The sequence below is a fragment of the Suncus etruscus genome, chromosome 15 (assembly GCF_024139225.1).
Source record: "Suncus etruscus isolate mSunEtr1 chromosome 15, mSunEtr1.pri.cur, whole genome shotgun sequence".
NCBI classification, from domain to species: domain Eukaryota; kingdom Metazoa; phylum Chordata; class Mammalia; order Eulipotyphla; family Soricidae; genus Suncus; species Suncus etruscus.
In genome coordinates, this window is record NC_064862.1 from 4,471,897 (window position 1) to 4,490,497 (window position 18,601).

Sequence of the window (18,601 nt, forward strand, 5' to 3'; positions counted from 1 at the left end):
CATGTGATCTACCACCAAGCCAAGTTCCCAATCCAAGAATCTTTGTCCTTCCAGTGCACACTAATTATTTGTTTTTAAATTTTTCTTAAAAATCACTTAGTATAGAGAAAGTAGCTTATCTTGAAAGCTTGATTTTTTTCTTCTATGATATACAAAATACATAAACATTTGTTTTATAAATAAAACATTCATGTACTGTAAATCCATGGATAAAAAACTTAAATAATAGAAATCAGATGTTAATCAAAAAACCATGATTACTAAACTTCTAAGCTGAAATGGCTGGCATTTCTGAGTTAGGCCAAAACCCTTAAAAGTGAATGAATGAATACCAAACAAACCAGTCACACCCAAGAAATGCAGCAAGAAAGATTGGGCTAAATAAGAAATAAATCAGCAAAATGAGATCTATCAACATAAATCACTTAGCAAGCTGTTTTAGAAAGACAAAGCCTGAAATGCTGAGTACAGATGAAATATCAATGACAGCATGACTTAAGTAAAATAAATGTTCATAGCAAAGATTAATTGCATGTTGGTGGGAAGTGGGTAACTTCTGGAGCTGTAAACTCATTTACTAAAAAGTTGAGAGAAGCACCGCTTTCATCACCGCTAAATGCAATCACTCAGCCAAGTTCTAAACTTGGAGAAACGTTCTTGTCGCAAGGAAAATGCTGCTCAGCCGTTTATTGCTTTTTTACTCTGAAGCTTTTTTCTTCCTATTTAAGAAATGCAGGGAAAGCAACTTCAGATGCTTATTTTTTTAAATCTGTAAACATCCAAAAGAAAAAGCATTAAGCAAATAATAGAACAAGTTTTGTTTTCCTTTTGACTGTACCTCTATCAGGAGAATTTAGTAAAGTTGCAGATGATGAGAGCCGCTTGCTAATGACGGGATCGACATGTTTCGAGAGATTCATGGTGGAAACTGATCGCCTGTCTGGATCTAAAACAAATGGAGATAATGCTAACTGACAGCCAGCATGCAGGATTGCAATTTCCTAGTTCAGTGATGGGAAAAAACTAAGACTGGATGTGTTTAGCTCTATGACTAGATCTTTTCGTAACAGCAGTTTTCTAAGTGGACATTTTAACGGTAACTTAAAGGCTAGAAATAAAATTCACTTTTCTTAGAATAAAACTAAACATTCAGTTTGCCAAGGGAATTTAAACATATACCTAGGTTTAAACATAATACGTCAAATAGATGGAAGACAAGTGTGTGTGTGTGTGTGTGTGTGTATGACTGCTTTTCATCATTTCTAATAGGAACAACAGTATAGCAATAATGCTGTTAAAAACACAATGCAAATACTAGAATTACAAAAAAGCAGAAACCAGGTTCCATCCATTTGTTGTACTTTTAAACATTAGTGTTATCTCACCAAGGTATTTGAAGTTCATTAGAGGGGACAGGAAGAGAGTTCAAAGGGTTAGTATGTGTGCTTGACATGAAGGAGAAATGCCATGGTCCCCGGACCACCACTGGGGTTCAGCACCTTGGTGCCTATAACATACATAGCTCAGTGTGATTTACAGAGGTAGAATCAGATCAAAAAGCTGCCCCACAACATTCAGTAATATTGATGTATCAGAATTACTTCTCTTAAATATTTTTTAATAGGGGTGACAGCTAGAGCAGCCAGGTTGGGGGCTTAGTGGGGCTTGGCCTGGACTCAGCACCTTAGCTATGCCTGGCTTTGCATTCTATTACACAAGCCACCTCCCGGACACCTCTTTTTTCTTCTACTTATATATTATAAGTAAACTATATAACAAAACAAGTTGATCCTGCAGTTGTGTTATTTTAGAGTAATTAAATGTTTACTATAACTCTTTAGAATAATTCTTAAAAATGATTCTTAAAACCAGCAGGGAACAGACAGAAAAAAAGCAAAATAAAATCAGCTCCAGTAGTCTGTAATGTCTATGGTGCCACCAAATCCTAACTACAACATAAATCACATTTCCTGAAGAAAAAAAAACCTGCACATAATAAGAGTATCAAAATATTACAATTACGTTTATTGAGAAGGCAAATGTTTGAAATTACACTAGCCAAAATAAGGAAGGCCTTGTCATACTGTTTTTCTGTTCACTTGTTTTTGGGTCACACCTGGCAATGCTCAGGAATTACTCCTGGAGGTGGTCAGGGGACCCTAGAGGATGCTGGAGATTGAACCCAGGTCAGTTATGTTCGGCAAATGCCCTACTCACTGTACTCTCATTTCAGCCCTATTATGGAAAATAACGTTTTAGTTTCCAGTGTTGACTTCTATAACTAAAATCAGAAACATTCTGTATGGGTGAGTCAGAACACAGTTTCCATTGATTTAACTCACTTGGAATTAAACCATTTATAGCAAACTTTTTCTTAGAGAATAAGTAATTCTGAACATTATTTAGTGAATGGGGATGAAGATGTCTTCTGCCAACATCAGATATTCCTCTTTCCTATGAAGAGTCACTTGTGTGGTTCAAACCATTTAATCATTTTTTTAATGAACTTAAACTTTACACTTTTACACTGAACTAAAGGGCTCTCAGGGATATCCTGATAAAGATCTCAGGGGTGTGTGTGTGTGTGTGTGTGTGTGTGTGTGTGTGTGTGTGTGTGTGTGTGTGTGTGTGTGTGTGTGTGTGTGTGTGTGTGTGTGTGTGTGTGTGTGTATGGGGAGAGTGCAGAGAGGAGAGGAGAGATAGAGAGAAAAAGGAAGGAAGGAAGGAAGGAAGGAAGGAAGGAAGGAAGGAAGGAAAGGGAAGGAAGGAAGGAAGGAAAGGAAGGAAGGAAGGAAGGAAGGAAAAAAGGAAGGAAGGAAGGAAGGAAGGAAGAAAGGAAGGAAGAAAGGAAGGAAGGAAGGAAGGAAGGGAGAAGAAAAAGAAGAAAGAAAAATAAAGGAAGAAAGAAAGAAAAAGCAAGAGTGCTGTTGAAGAACAAGTCATCAGACAAGATATTGATTCAATTTGGATTAAATTTCATTTGTAGGATGCCTGTTGAACTGGAACCACAAAGATTCACCATGAATCAGGCTTTTGGGGATGAAAGGAGTATTATTAAAAAACACAGGTAAGATCTGCCTGATGGATGATTCCAGCCCTAATTTTTAAGAATAGTGACAAATTCTAATTACTTTCAAACTGCTCTTATACTGCTTCATCCTAGCACAATAGCAATGTCCTATACAGTTCTTGTAAATATGAATTTTATCCAAATCACAAATACAGCATTAGATTCTCTTACTCTGTGCAGCAGTAGTAAAGGATGAACTTTGAGAGTGGGGGAAGGTGGCTCAGGGGTGACGCGCCTCCCTTGTATATGGGAGACTCTGGGTTTAATCCCAGCACTTAAAATAATTAAAAATAAACTCCAGGGGCTGGCGCGGTGGTGCAAGCGGTAGGGCATTTGCCTTACGAGCACTAACCTAGGCTGAACCTCGGTTTGATACCTGGCATCCCATATGACCAAGCCAGGAGTGATTTCTGAGCACAGAGCCAGGAGTAACCCCTGAGCGTCACCGGGTGTTACCCAAAAATCAACCAAACAAAAACAAAAAACCCCCCAAAACTCCGAGAGTGAAAACAAAGAGTAAAAGGCAAAGCACAACTTTATTTCTCCTAAGGAGCAAGGTTTAAAAAGAAATATGGTATCGGGGCCAGAGTGGTAGTGCAAGCAGTAGGGCATGTGCCTTGCGTGTGCTAACCTAGGACAGCCAGTGGTTCAGTCCCCTGGCGTCCCATATGGCCCCCTAAGCCAGGGGCAATTTCTGAGCACATAGCTGGGAGTAATCCCTGAGTGTCACTGGGTAGAGCCCAAAAACCAAAAAAATAAAAAATAAAAAAGAGATAATGTATGGCTCAGTGATAGACATGTACAACATAACAAGTCAAAGAAAAAAATAAGGTACTAAAACTCACTATCCTAAAATGAATTGGCACAAGTAAATGATCCTATATGCGCCACTAAATTCTACTGGGTATTTGGTACTATGAAAAGTTTAAAAAAAATTCTTTCAAATTTGGTTCACTTTTATAGGGATGCCAATTACGGTAATGTGCTTTTAGTTTTTTTTTTTGTTCATTTTTGGGCCACACCCAGCAGCACTCAAGGGTTACTCCAGGCAGGTTCAGGGGACCATATGGGGTAATGGTGATCAAATCTGGGGCAGCTGCATGCAAAGCAAATGCCCTACCCACTCTACTATTGCTCCTAAACCCCTAATTTTAGATTTTTTTTAAAAAAGAGATTATAGAAGATACAATGATGTTAGGTATGAAGCAGTATGGCAAACAACAATTCAGAGCTATTTTAAAAATGCCAATAGTAGAAGGCGATGTGTGTGTGAGCAAGCATGCATGTCTTTAAGTGTAGGAGAGAAGGGCAATATGCCAAATTTAATCCCAGGTAATTAACTAAAATTTGGAGGGGGTGTGGTTATTCAAAATATTAATTTAAATAGAATGCAAACCTTTCTCATAGAGCTATTATTTCAACACCTTTAAGTCACCTGAGTTATTTAATCATCACACTTTAGAAACACTGTGTCACATCCCAGATCTAGGTCTACACAACAGGATATGAAGCATGCGTGGTGACTAAGGTGGTGATGGTTCAGCTATTGATGAACTGGCCCTAGGTCTGCAGGACTAGCTACAGATTACCAATCAACAACCACAAGGAGGTCTGTACCAGGTTTTCTAGTACCACTCAGAGTGGTGAAGTGGTGGTCCAGGCCTGCTAAATCGAGAGAGGAGAATGATGATTCAATAAAATCACCTGGGGACAGAATGTAAAACAATGATTTTTCGAAGTAAAAATAAAAGGCTATTTGATGCACATAAATGGGAAAAAACCCAACAAACCAACTAATACATTATATACAACTCAAGGTGCAATGAATTTACAGTACAAAACATCAAACAATTTCAATAAGTCCAAATTTCACTATGATTTTCTATAACTTAAAGATAGAGGTAGCTTTAACATTTCTTCTATTTCTAATTTCAGAAAAATGTTCTTTTTCTTTGCGGAGAATGAAGATGAGACATGTTAGGCAAGAATACAAAGGCTCATAGTATTGATTCCGACGAATTTTGCTGATTCTTCCTAAGAAAAAGGAGGTAACTGTAGGTAGGAGGTAACCTGTTCCATACTCTTGAAATCCATATACAAATGAGCTCAGAAAATAATGTCGTTGAGGCTAGCATGTCAATTCAGAAACACTGCATAAGACTGCTATTTTTTAATTGGTATCTTTATCTAAGCACCACTGTTACAAACATATTTGTAGTAGATTTCTATTTTTAAAAGAATCTGCAACAAATGAGGAAAGCTCAAATAGTTGCATACCATGTAATTATTAAGAGTTCTAATTATTTCAGCAGAATGTTTGTTTGCAAAAATAGAGACTTAGAAAGAAAGAAGGGATAGCACTTCAATTATTGGAGTGGGGGGTGGACGAACACACCATTTAGGAGGTGGTTTCTGTCTGTTTACCTGCACTGTGCATGCTGGGACTCCCATGGAGAGTTCCTCCCCAGGACCAACGGTTCTGTTTCTGTTTTGGCTTCTGGCTCCTTTCCATCGTACGCCGAACAACTGCTTCATGGCGTTCCTTAAACCCAACAAAATTGTGGAGGATTAGAGTCAAGCTGGCGGATGGGGCTTCTTCAATTTAAGGGACAGTAGAGTGAGAGATGGAACTTAAAACTTTGATTTTAGTTGTCCTATTCAATTCCCTAATATCAGACATTTATTTTAAAGTGAACTATTTTTAAGCTGGAAAGGGTATTAAAATCATTAATTAGATCCCAGTTGATAAAGATAACTAGGTGGATAGATAATTGGTGTGCAAATTAAAAAGATTACTAATACTACTGGCATTAAAATACTTCCACCAATGCACGTAAGCACATAGTACAAGTCCTTAGCAGCTGCTAAATACAGGTGGTAATAATATGTTACCATTTTTGTTTATCGTCTCACCTGGCATGCTTAGGGCTTACTCCTGGCTGGTGTGGGGACCATAGAAGATACTGGTGATTGAACCCAGGTCAGCTGTGTATAAGACAGGCACCAGGCCTGTGTTACTAACTTTCTGGCCTGTTGCCATATTTTAAAACATTGAACTGGTGGGCCCGGAGAGATAGCACAGCGGCGCTTGCCTTGCAAGCAGCCGATCCAGGACCAAAGGTGGTTGGTTCGAATCCCGGTGTCCCATGTGGTCCCCTGTGCCTGCCAGGAGCTATTTCTAAGCAGACAGCCAGGAGTCACCCTTGAGCACCGCCGGGTGTGGCCCAAAAACCAAAAAAAAAAAAAAAAAAAAAAAAAAAAAACCCCAAAAAACCCCCCAAAAACATTGAACTGGGCGTGGAACACATGCCTTGCCAGGATACCGTCCCTGGCATCACATGCTCCCTGAAGAACACTAACTAAGCAGGAATAGTTCCTGAGCACTACAGGGCGTGGCCCTAAAACAAAGACAAAACAAAAGAAATTAGACCGTGAGGATGTGTGAGTTGTAAGTCTACAATTTACTGAGTTTTGGGTTCTGCAGATTCCTCATTTTGAGAATAAATTTTTCCTTTTTGGGAGGGGGTGCAAAAACTGGTATTATCAGTTATTCAAGGGGTGAAAGGGGTTAAATATTTATAAATGTAAAGCTCTATAGAAAGCCAAGTTATTTGGAGTAATCATCATATCTCAGTAGCACTGACCCAAGCCAAGAGAGAATGCTTAAACAGTGAAATGGGCTATTTATTTTTGTTTGTTTGTTTGTTTTTGGGCCACACCCGGTGACACTCAGGTGTTACTATTGGCTCTCTGTGCTCAGAAATTGCTCCTGGCTTGGGGTACAATATGGGATGCCAGGGGATCGAACCATTGTCCATCCTAGGTTAGCGCGTGCAAGGCAAATGCCCTACCGCTGACGCCACTGCTCTGGCCCCAAAATGGGCTTCTAAATGGCAATACCAGCCTACCATCTACAACCTGACTTCCACACCCCGCACACTCTCCCTAGAAATAGACTCTAAAGATGACGACTCTGAACCCTGTTGCTTCGTGACCCTGCATCTTCATGGAAAGTTTCTAAACCAATCTGCATCATTTCTGAGACAAACAAGTAGATTCCCAGTGGAGGACTTACTTTGTCCTCCTCGAGTCTCTGCCTTCTCTTCTCCTCCACAGCAGCCCTCCTCCGCTCCTCCTTCTGCCTCTGCTCTTCTAGCTTTTTCCTCCGTTCTTCCAGGTGCTTTGCATAATGTTGCCTGGCGCGCTCCTCTCTTTCCAGCCAGACAATTTCTCTTGCAGCTTCAGCGAAAGAGAGAAATTGAACAGTTACAGATTTGAAACTTGGATGATTCTCTTGGTATACATGGCTTGCCTGGAACAAATATAGGCCTTTTGGTTTGTATTCACTACTGTGAATGACCTCAAAACCTATAAATAAAGAAATAAAACCAAGTCTAGTAGTTAATATTGAGATGTTTTTAGACCAGAAATCAAGAGCAATACCCAGAATAAACAACTCTATTATGGGTTTTTTTTTTTTGGAGGTGGGGGGAGACGGTATGCCTGGCAGTGCTCAGAATTGACTCCTGGCTGAGCTAGGGATAATTCTGGCAGCATACAGCTTGGAGGACCATGGAGTGGCAGAGATCAAACCCTCTTGATCTGTGTGCAGAGCAAATGCCTTACTTGCTATACTATCTCTCTGACTCCTCAGTTCTATTCTTTTTTTGTATTTGTTTTTTGTTTTGGTTTTTGGGTCACACCCGGCAGCACTCAGGGGTTACTCCTGGCTCTATGCTCAGAAATTACTCCTGGCAGACTTGGGGGACCATAGGGGATGCTGGGATCCGAACCACTGAATTCTGCATGCAAGGCAAATGCCTTACCTCCATGCTATCTCTCCGGCCCCTCAGTTCTATTCTTTTTTTTTTTTTTTTTTTTTTTTGTGGTTTTTGGGTCACACCCGGCAGTGCTCAGGGGTTATTCCTGGCTCCAGGCTCAGAAATTGCTCCTGGCAGGCACGGGAGGACCATATATGGGACGCCGGGATTCGAACCGATGACCTCCTGCATGAGAGGCAAACGCCTTACCTCCATGCTATCTCTCCGGCCCCATCAGTTCTATTCTTTAAATAAACAATCCAAGGCTGGAGAAGGAACTAATGTTTTGTCTGTGTTTAGTGCGGGTTCAGTCTTGTTACCTCATAGTTCTCCAAATTTGTCTTCCTGAGCACTACCAGATATGACCCCCAAGCAAACAGAAAAACTAAAGCAATGATGGGGCCTGGGATGTGGCTCAGAGATAAAATGCAGGAACTGCATACATGAGATTCAATCCTGGCACTGCAAAATAAATAATATGTAAATAGCTATCAAGCCAATGAAAACAAAGAAGGAACTGTAAGAAATTAACAAAATAATATTGTAGCTACAGCTAGAGAAATAATCCCAAAGGATTTAAATAGTTTTTGCAAGACATATGGTCTTGTTTTGTGTGTTTTTAGAAAACAATTACTAAAAATATTTTTGATAATTATAAAAAAATCATTAAACTGATAAGAACAGATACTAAACTTGATCTTAGCCAAAACTACAAAGGACTGGTTCAAGAAGTAAAAGAGGACACAAGGAAATGGAGGTGTAGATATTGCTCATGGATTGGGAGGATCAACATTATTAAAATGGCAATACTCTCCAAAGCATTGTACAGGTTGAATGCAATCCCTCTAAGGATACTCATAACAATCTTCAAAGAAGTGGACCAAACACTCCTAAATTCATTTGGATGAACAACAGCCCACAAATTGCTAAAGCAACCCTTAGAAAAAGAAGATGGGAGGCATCAATTTCCTCAAATTTAAATGGTTTTACAAAGCAATAGTCATCAAAACAGCATGGTATTGGAATAAAGACAGACCCTCAGATTAATGAATAGACTTGAGTATTCAGAAAATGAACCCCAGATATACAATCAATTAATCTTTGATAAAGGGTAAAGAAATGCAAAATAGAGCAAGGAAAGCTTCTTCAACGAATGGTATTGGGACAACTGCCATATGCAAAAAAGTGACCTCTATCTAACACCATAAAGGTCAAATAACAATGAACTAAAGAAAAAATATGGATTAAAGAGGGGCCGGAGCGATAGCACAGTGGCAGGGCATTTGCCTTGCCTGTGGCTGACCTAGGACAGACCACGGTTTGATCCCTGGTGTCCCATATGGTCCCACAAAGCCAGGGTCGATTTCTAAACGCATAACCAGGAGTAACTCCTGAGCATCAACAGGTGTCGTCCAAAAAACAAAAACAAAAAAACAATGAATTACAGACCTTGACATCAGACCTGAAACTATAAGATATTTAGAAGAAAACATAGGTAAAACACTCCAAGACATTGAGACTAAAGGCACCTTCAAGGAGGAAACACCACTGTTCAAACTTGTATAAGCAGAGATAAGCAAATGAGACTACATTAAATTGAGAGGCTTATGCACCTCAAAGAAAATAGTGACTAAGACACAAAGGACACTCACAGAATGAGAGAAACTATTCATCCAAAACCCACCAATATCCAAGATATACAAGGTACTAACAGAACTTAACAACAACAACAACAACAACAACAAAAAAATATATATATATAGCCCCATCATAAAACGGGGAGAAGAAATGAACAGACATTTCCTCAAAGAAATACAGATGGCCAAAAGACACATGAAAAAAAAATGCTCCACATCACTAATCATCAGGGAGATGCAAATCAAAACAACGAGGTATCATCTTACGCCACAGAGACTGGTACACATCACAAAGAAAAAACAACCAGTGCTGACGAGGATGTGCGGAGAAAGGAACTCTGATTCACTGCTGGTGGGAATGCTATCTAGTCTAACCTTTCTGAAAAACAATATGGATATTGCTCAAAAAGCTGGAAACTGAGCTCCAATATGATCCAGCAATACCTTTGGATATACTCTAGGAACACAAAAACACAATACAAAAATGCCTTCTGCATACCTATATTCATTTCAGCAGTATTTACAATATCCAAATTCTGAAAACAACCCAGGTGCCCAACAACAGATGGCCACAAAGAGCAGTAAGTGCAGCTAGAGCACTAAGCACTAAGCACAATGACAGCTACTGTGGCAATGATAGTGAGAGGGTGAGGCAGATCTGAGACAGGCAGGGGTTGGAGTGGGATGGGGAAATGGGGGAATGCTGGTAGTAGAAAGATTGCACAGGTGAAGGGTGCTGAAACCCTTGACTGAAATCCCAGTGTGAAAATTTTTGTAAACATGGTGATTAAATAAAACATTTTTTTTTTTTTTTGGTTTTTGGGCCACACCCGGCGATGCTCAGGGGTCAAGGGTTACTCCTGGCTGTCTGCTCAGAAATAGCTCCTGGCAGGCACTGGGGACCCTATGGGACACCGGGATTTGAACCAACCACCTTTGGTCCTGGACCGGCTGCTTGCAAGGCAAACGCCGCTGTGCTATCTCTCTGGGCCCTAAATAAAACATTTAAGAAAAAAGAAAAAATTTATTTAGTGTAGTAGAGAAAAACATTCTCCCAAGCCTGGCCTTGAAGAGAAGGCCTCTGCCGTCAAGTGGTTTTCAGGTGTAAGAGGAGTGAAAAATCAATTTGTCTATAAAATCTTGTGCTGCAATTTTAATTTAGCTCCAATTCAACAACAATATTCCCAGTTGTTAATTAACACTGTTCCTTCCATACACACATCTGCCAGAACTGCCACATGAAATTCTCATCATATTACCTAATCTGACAATTAGTCTTTGCCTCAACTCTAAATCTCCTTTAACTCCTGTATTCTCAGATTCAAGACTTTCAAATTTCTATGTTAGACACAGCTAGGGGTCACCTCAATTTCTCCTGCATTAATCCTCTGACTCAACTCAACACTTTCAAACAACAAACCCTATCATTTTACATTAGTACTTTCTCCCACATTTAGTGTCTGCTTTCCAGGCCCTTTGTAGTTGCAGTCATAATTCTCTTTCTCAGTTTTGATTTTCAGTCTATCTCCTCATCAGATCCACCCCACAGGCTATTCTTGGGGACATCTTCTCCAAACATCAAAATCAGTGCCTAGTTATTGGCCTCTGTTAGTTCCCCATCTTCCCCCTCTCAACTCCTTTTCATCAAGGCTAGGAGTTCAAGGAGTAGTGAATCTCTGCTGAAGTAGTTTTTTCTAAAAGCACACAATCTAATTATTATCCAGCAAACCTTTTTGCCACTACCTCAACCCAAGTCTAAATATCCTCTTTTATAATGCAGCCATCAGCACCTCCGATCTTGGATCTTCCAGAATCCCACGTCCCAGACTGGGAAGAACAAACATCCTCAAGCTGTGTCTGCCTGAGCTCTGAAACATGAGCTACTGTCTTCTCCTAAGGCATTATCGATAGGATCACAAGACCTGCTCCTCCTCCTCTTTTATCTCTACGACCATCATGTGAGATGTCTCTGCCTTTTCGTGTGACAGCAAGTGATTTACAGGCTTATCTTCCCAGCCCCTTCATGATGTAAACACTGCTATTAATTTCACTTTATTATGAGAAGTCTGAGACACAGAAGTGAAGCAACACGGCTGATGTCTTACAATTAAGTGGTGGAACTGGAACTGGAGTTTAAACTCTGGACTGTCTGACTGGAGAAGCAAACAAGGAGTTAGTTATTCTACTGAAGACAGGATGTGGAACACCTCCCAGTGACTAAAGTTCCTTCTCTACAATGGAATGTGAGATCATACAGGGGAGAGCTCCTGAGGCTCTCGTGCTAATGTGGCCTTCAACATTGTTATTTCTTTATAACTCTTTGCTTTTCAGAAATTCTTTTTATCTTTAGCATTAAAGGAAGAAACAAATAATGACTGCCTCGTCACATGAGTCACTTCATTTTCAAGCTTCATTCTCTGACTTATCTAACTCATTTAGGAACAAGCATTTATTTTTTCCAGTGCAAGCCTAGTTTATGATACAGCTGCTTTGGCATGTACTAATGTCAATGTCTCCCAAAAATTCTCATCCCTTAACCACTCAGAACTTGTCTGAGGGCCTCAGGAGTTTTCAGACAATATATCCATGAACAATTTTAGAAAACCGAATACCAAGACTAGCCACAGCACTGTCCAGAATCTCAAAATTGCTAAGGACAGATCTTGGAGAGCATAATACTAAGTGAAGTTAGAGAGGAAGACTGTAAATACAGTATGCTTTCACTTCTAAGTGGACTCTAAAATCCAAGGTCAACAAGATACATAGAGTACCTTTTCATACAGAAAAAAAGGGGTGAGGACTACAAAAAATAAAAATAAAGGATGTTTATAATATAGCAAGTAGGGTTCTTGCCATGCATGCAGCCAATCCCAGTTCAGTTCCTGGCATCTCATATGGTCCACTTAGCATTACTAGGAGTAATTCTTTGTGTGTGTGTGTGTGTGTGTGTGTGTGTGTGTGTGTGTGTGTGTGTGTGTGTGTGTGTGTTCAGTTCCTGGCGTAAGCAGATACCTTACCACTTGCACCACTGCTTTGGTCCCAGGAGTAATTCTTGAGTACCACAGGATACTCTGAGCACCACTGGGTGTAACCCAAAATCAAAACAAACAAAAAGGGGATAAAATGGATCAGAAAACACAAATTTCCAGTAAGTAAAGTAAGTCATAGAGATAAGTCATAAGAAATGTAATGTGTAACAAGTTATCTATAGTAATAATATCACCTTAATTACTTAAAATTGCTAAGAAGACCAATATTTTGTTTTTGGTTGCTTTTCATGAAGCATTGGGGGGCTTGGGGTCCATGCTATCTATGTACAGAGGATCATCTGTTGCTGTGGATCAATTTGGGCCTCCAACTTCTATTAAATATAGTACTAGAAGTACTTGCTATAAGCAATTAGGCAAGAAAAAGATACCAAGTAACAACCAAATAGGAAAGAAAGTAGTCAACCTCTCATTATTTGTGGATGGCATATTATGTTTACCAGCACTCATCTGTTAAGGGATTAATATATCAAAGATAAATACAGTACTGATAGAACTTTAAAAAAAACACATATACCCCATCAAAAATGGGAAGAAGAGATGAACAGAGACTTTCTCAAAAAAGAAATACAAATGACCAAAGATATGAATAAATGCTCTGTATTACTAATTACTAGAAATAGTCAAATATAAAAACAATCACCTCACAATACAAAGGCGTGGCACAGCTTGCTAGCACCGCTGCATGTGGTTCCTATAAAAATAAATAAATTTCTATCTCAATCAAAAGAACAACTAGTGGTGGTATGGATGTAGGGAGAAAGGAACTCTCATTCTCTGTTGGTGGGAATGTCGACTGGTGCAGCCTCTCTCGAGAACAATATGGACATTCAAGGGGCCGGAGCGGTGGTGTGGAGCAGTAAGGCCTTGCCAGCACTAGCCTAGGACGGATTGCGGGTTCATCCCCCGGCGTCCCATATGGTCCCCCAAGCCAGGAGTGATTTCTGAGCACAGAGTAACCCCTGAGCATCACTGGGTGTGCCCCCCCCCCAAAAAAAACCCAAAACAATATGAGCATTCCTAAAAAAATCTAAGATTGAGTTTAATTTGATTCTCTAATCACTGTAAACTACAGTGCATTAAAAATTTGATTCTATAATGCATTAAACATTAAAACACCATGACATTATTTAGAGGTATACTTTTAGACGAGGGCAAATGGGTGATTGGGAGGATTAGAGGAGGAAAGTGGACACTGGTGACCACTGTGTGCCTCAAATCCAAGAATAACATTGTAATTTCATGATGAATTATAAAAGAAAAAAAAGAAAACAAACTTGGGCTTGCTGCATGCAAAGCATGTTAAAAACATAGCACTAGGGCTCGGAGAGATAGCACAGCGGCGTTTGCCTTGCAAGCAGCTGATCCAGGACCAAAGGTGGTTGGTTCGAATCCCGGTGTCCCATATGGTTCCCCCGTGCCTTCCAGGAGCTATTTCTGAGCAGACAGCCAGGAGTAACCCTTGACCCCTGAGCATCGCCGGGTGTGGCCCAAAAACCAAAAACCAAAAAAAAAAAAAAAAAAAAAAAAAAAAGCATAGCACTAAACAATGAAATCTTCACTAAAAGAAGAATGATGTCACTGATGATGGATGGCAACTTGATGTATTGTGACAAGCATTTTTTAATGTGGACAAATATGCCATGCTGTATATCTGAAACAAATATAATACTACACACTCAACTGAAAACCAGGACCATGATACAGCATCCAGAAATTTTCTTGCTGTGTGTAAGCAGGGTAGGGTAGACTTCTTTACTTATGAGTCTTGGGTGCACACCCAGTTGTAAAACTTCAGAAAAATCTACCATCTTTATCTGGGGCCAACAAATCACTCTCTACTTAAGCATTACCACCTGTGGAGGAATTTTAACATGGATAATGGTGAATCTGTACATATTTTAGAATCTTAAGTAGTTGACATGGCAGAGAGAAAGAGTCCTATTACCCTTTATAGAAGCTAATGGATTTTATAAATGACTTCAGAAAGTAAGTTACATTAGCAATTAAGGCAGATTTATACAATAAAATGTACAGTCACTGTACTAATTTGCTATTAAATATGTTAACAGGTAAGGTGTTTTGAACACTGCTTGACCCATAGTTACTGCTTAATAAACACTATCATCATCCTTATTGCTATTACAAAAGAATGGAAAATCAGTTCAAACAAAAGAATGGAGAGTTGGGAAAACTAGGAAATCTTCATTAAACATTTGGTTTATGTATAACACTGTCATGTAAAAAGTCAGAAGCCTGTAGCCCAGGACTCTTACAAAAATCAAGATTTCCTAGTACAGAGGCCCAACTTTGACAACAGAGACTGAGCTGAACCTTTGGAACCATAATATCCTAGGGACTGAGCAAAAACAGGGAGCACAAGATACAGAAGACTGAACACAACAACAAAGATGGAACAGAACCTCTAGAACCGTAAAGACTCTATCCTAGAACTTGTCCTATAACCTGTGCAATTACCAAGATTGCTAGCAACAATTTTTCTCATCAAATATTTTCTCATCCACAACTGAGAGGAAAGTTTCCTGGCACCACAAAAAAAACCCTTGGGATATGGTAATGAGTATATATGGAGCCAGTGGTTGTTCCCATGAAAGTATGCTTCAAGAGGGGAGAAACCCTGAATCTCTTAGGCCATGGGAATTCCCTTTATTCCCCAATACTTAGTGTGCCTATGCAAAAAAAAAAAAAAAAAAAGTGGGGGCTAACACCAAACCCTGCCACTCCAGCACTCCTTTTTGTTTTGTTTTGTCTGTTTTTAATATTATTTTCCTTCTCTTTCTTCTTTTTTCTTTTTTCTTTATTTGTTTTTTGCTGGGTACATTTTCTTTTCTTTCTTTCTTTTTTTTTGGTAGTTGCTACCAAATGTTTTCTTCTCTTTTTCTTATCCTTTTTATCTCCAACAGAAAGAATCACATAACTTGAATCATTCAGCCTCATAAATTGAGGGGGGGAAATGATACCAGGACTAATACCCAATCTACAACAAGCTGTAAAGAGGAGACCAGTTATACTAGTATTCTGGGGGTAAAGGAGGACGATATGGAATACATGCTGGGAACAGGGGTAGAGGGAGGACAATACTGGTGGTGGAAATGCCCTTCATTCATTGTCACTATGTACCGTAAATAATTCTATGAAAGACTTGTAATACACTTCAATCACAATAAAAATGTATTTAAAAAAAGGGGGAAAAAGAAGAGATAAAGCCAGAAATGAAAAAAGTCAGAAGACCATTGTCATATCCTTTTAATGTTTACAATATTCATAACAGGATAGGAAAAAATCCAATTGGAAAACAGTAATAGAAAAAACAACCAGATTGTGAACTAAGATAGGCTATGTAAGACATTTAATAAGGAAACGAGAGAATTTCCCAAAAAAGAAGAGAGCATGAGGACTGGGAAAGCTTTGGAAAAAATTGGCACTAAGCATGACAGAGCTGGAGGAATAAAGAATTCTTATAAGTTAGTTCTGGGGATTGAGATAGAAATTTATTTATTTTTATAGGGATCACATGCAGTGGTGCTAGCAAGTTGGGTCCTATTACCTGTAATGTTAGACCCAGTGCTGCAAGATCAATACTTGTTTGGACCCTGGTGCTCTGGGGCTGCAGGATTTGGTGATGCTCGGGGCCCAACAAGAATTGAATATTGAGCTCAAGGCTTCCGACATAATGGGCAAGTGTTCTACCACTCTAATCATCATTCCCTCCCATCATAAATAAATTTGTAAAGACCTAAATTAGGATGATAGTGAAGACAACAAATTTAAAGGTATGGATATGAGACTTATTGGAATGCGAGTTAGCTAGAGTTGTGACTGAATGGATTTAGGGACAGACAATATGGCAACTTACACTTACACAGTAGGTCAATGCGAGCAGCAGCTGAAGAGAGGACCAGCGAGAGTTCAGACTGACCTCTGAAAGCTAAATGGTCTCTGTACTCAAGGTGGTGACCAGTCACAGCACAGTTTGGGGCACAGATGAAGAGAAATGTTTTCTAGAAAAGTTGCCAAAATCATAGAAATAATTTATGAAAAGGGAAAAAACATAGTAATTACCGAAAAGAGGGGCCAGAGCGATAGCACAGTGGTAGGGTATTTGCCTTGCATGTGGCCGACCTGGGATGGACCCGGGTTTCATTCCTGGCATCCTATATGGACCCCCAAGCCAACCAGGAGCGATTTCTGAGTGCAAAGCCAGGAGTAACTCCTGAGCACTGCCAGGTGTGGGCCCCCCCCCCAAAAGACAAAAAGAACAAAAAAAAGGAAATTACCCAGGAGAGTTAGTTTGGAGTGAAAGTTGTAGAACAGTTAAATTATATGGAAATAAAGTTATGCTGAAACATTTCATAACATTGCATTTTATGTAATTATAACTGTTGAACCCTTATCAACAAAAAATGAAAATTGAAACAATGAGAAACAATAAGGTTTGCTTCATTTTGGAAGAAAATATAATTAAAGACTAGAAAAGAAGGGGTGAAAAAGAGACAGAAGTCAAGAGGGGGAGTTTTAAAAAATGGTTTAAATAGAATCAGGTAAAATAAAGTGGAGCACCAATTCATTCTAAAGCTTTTAAAGCATGAAAATAAATCTTTCAGAATCCATATGCTTAACCAAATGGGAGATCAGTCCCATACATGAAGAATTATGGCAGGTTTTACGTGCTAGATCGAAGGATTATGTAGAAAGAACACACAGTCTGACATAATACCATAAAAGCCTTAAAGCATGACAGAGACTTAACCCACAGAAAGTTATTAATAGAAACTCCTGTTTGCAAAACAAAAATGAAAAACAAAACAGTAAGACCAAATTCTTCTTTCAAAGGAACTAAAGTGCTATTGTGATACTCCGTCAGTAATTTTGCAAACCAGTGTCTAAAATGAAAAACAAAAGAATATAGAGAGGGAGGGAGGGAGGGAGGGAGGGTAGGAGAGACAGAATGAAAGGAAGGGAGAAAGAGAGAGAAAAAGGAGAGAAAGAGAAGAATCGAGGGAGAGAAAAAGAGAGAGAAGAAAAATGCCATAGAGCATAGAGGCAAGCTGGGGGGGCAGTTGGGAGACGGAAACTGGGGACACTGGTGGAAAATCACTGGTGAAGGGATGGGTGCTGGACATTATATGCCTGAAATTCAATCCTGAACAATCTGTAACTGTGTATTTCATGATGATTCAATTTATTGAAATAAAATATAAAATTCTCCTTTCTATTTTGCTTTCTTATAAGAAATGTGAATTCTAATAAGCAAATCAGAAGCTCTGGTTAATCATTTTGAATTTTGAATTATTTCACCTCCCCCTTTCCAACTTGAAAAGGTTTAAAGTTGTAAAGCATAGTAACTACTGACATTATAAACTTTCTGTTTTTTAAAAAGCACTGTTGAAAGATCTGTGGTAACTTTTCCCTTATCTTTTAATATCTTACTGTCTTCATTTCTAAAAAATCACTGCTTGGGGGCCAGAGTGATGAAAATACACAAACGCCAAGTGTCAGGCATTCGCCTTGCACACAGCTAACTTGGGTTTGGCTGGTAAGAGTCCCAGCATTTTAGATAGTCTCCTGAGTGGTGCTGGGAATAATTCCTGAGTACATAGTCAGGAAAAAGTAATGCCTGAGCACCACTGTGTGGCTCAAAAAGCAAAAAAAAAAAAAAAAAAATTATCTTCCAAAATTACTTAAAAAATTCTTACCTTTTTTAAGGCAGTTTAAAATTACATGGTAGATTGTGAGATGATTCACAAACATATGTTACATGTATTTACATGTGTTTGTGTATTTATAAAGATGGAAGGGCATCTCTCAAGACCTAGTTGCTATTATGATAGCATAAGTGGAAAAAGCAGGTTAAAAGGCTCTGCTTTAAAATAAAAAAAGGCACTGCTTTAAAATGCAAAAAAAAAAAAATTACTAGGGTAGCCTAAATAATTCTCAGAACTACTGGAGCAAAAATAAATCGTCAGAAGAATCCCCCAAATTATGAATCTTTTCAACTAAGAGAAA

At 39.1% G+C, this 18,601-nt stretch overlaps 1 protein-coding gene across 1 annotated transcript in view; it reads right to left on the reverse strand.

Moving 5' to 3' along the window:
- Nucleotides 1–18,601, reverse strand: part of MAP7 (microtubule associated protein 7) — a 145,094-nt gene that overhangs the window by 37,838 nt on the left and 88,655 nt on the right. Inside the window, 3 exon segments of the mRNA XM_049788038.1 lie at nt 839–946; nt 5,495–5,612; nt 7,146–7,309. Coding sequence (XP_049643995.1) covers nt 839–946; nt 5,495–5,612; nt 7,146–7,309 — 390 coding nt within the window.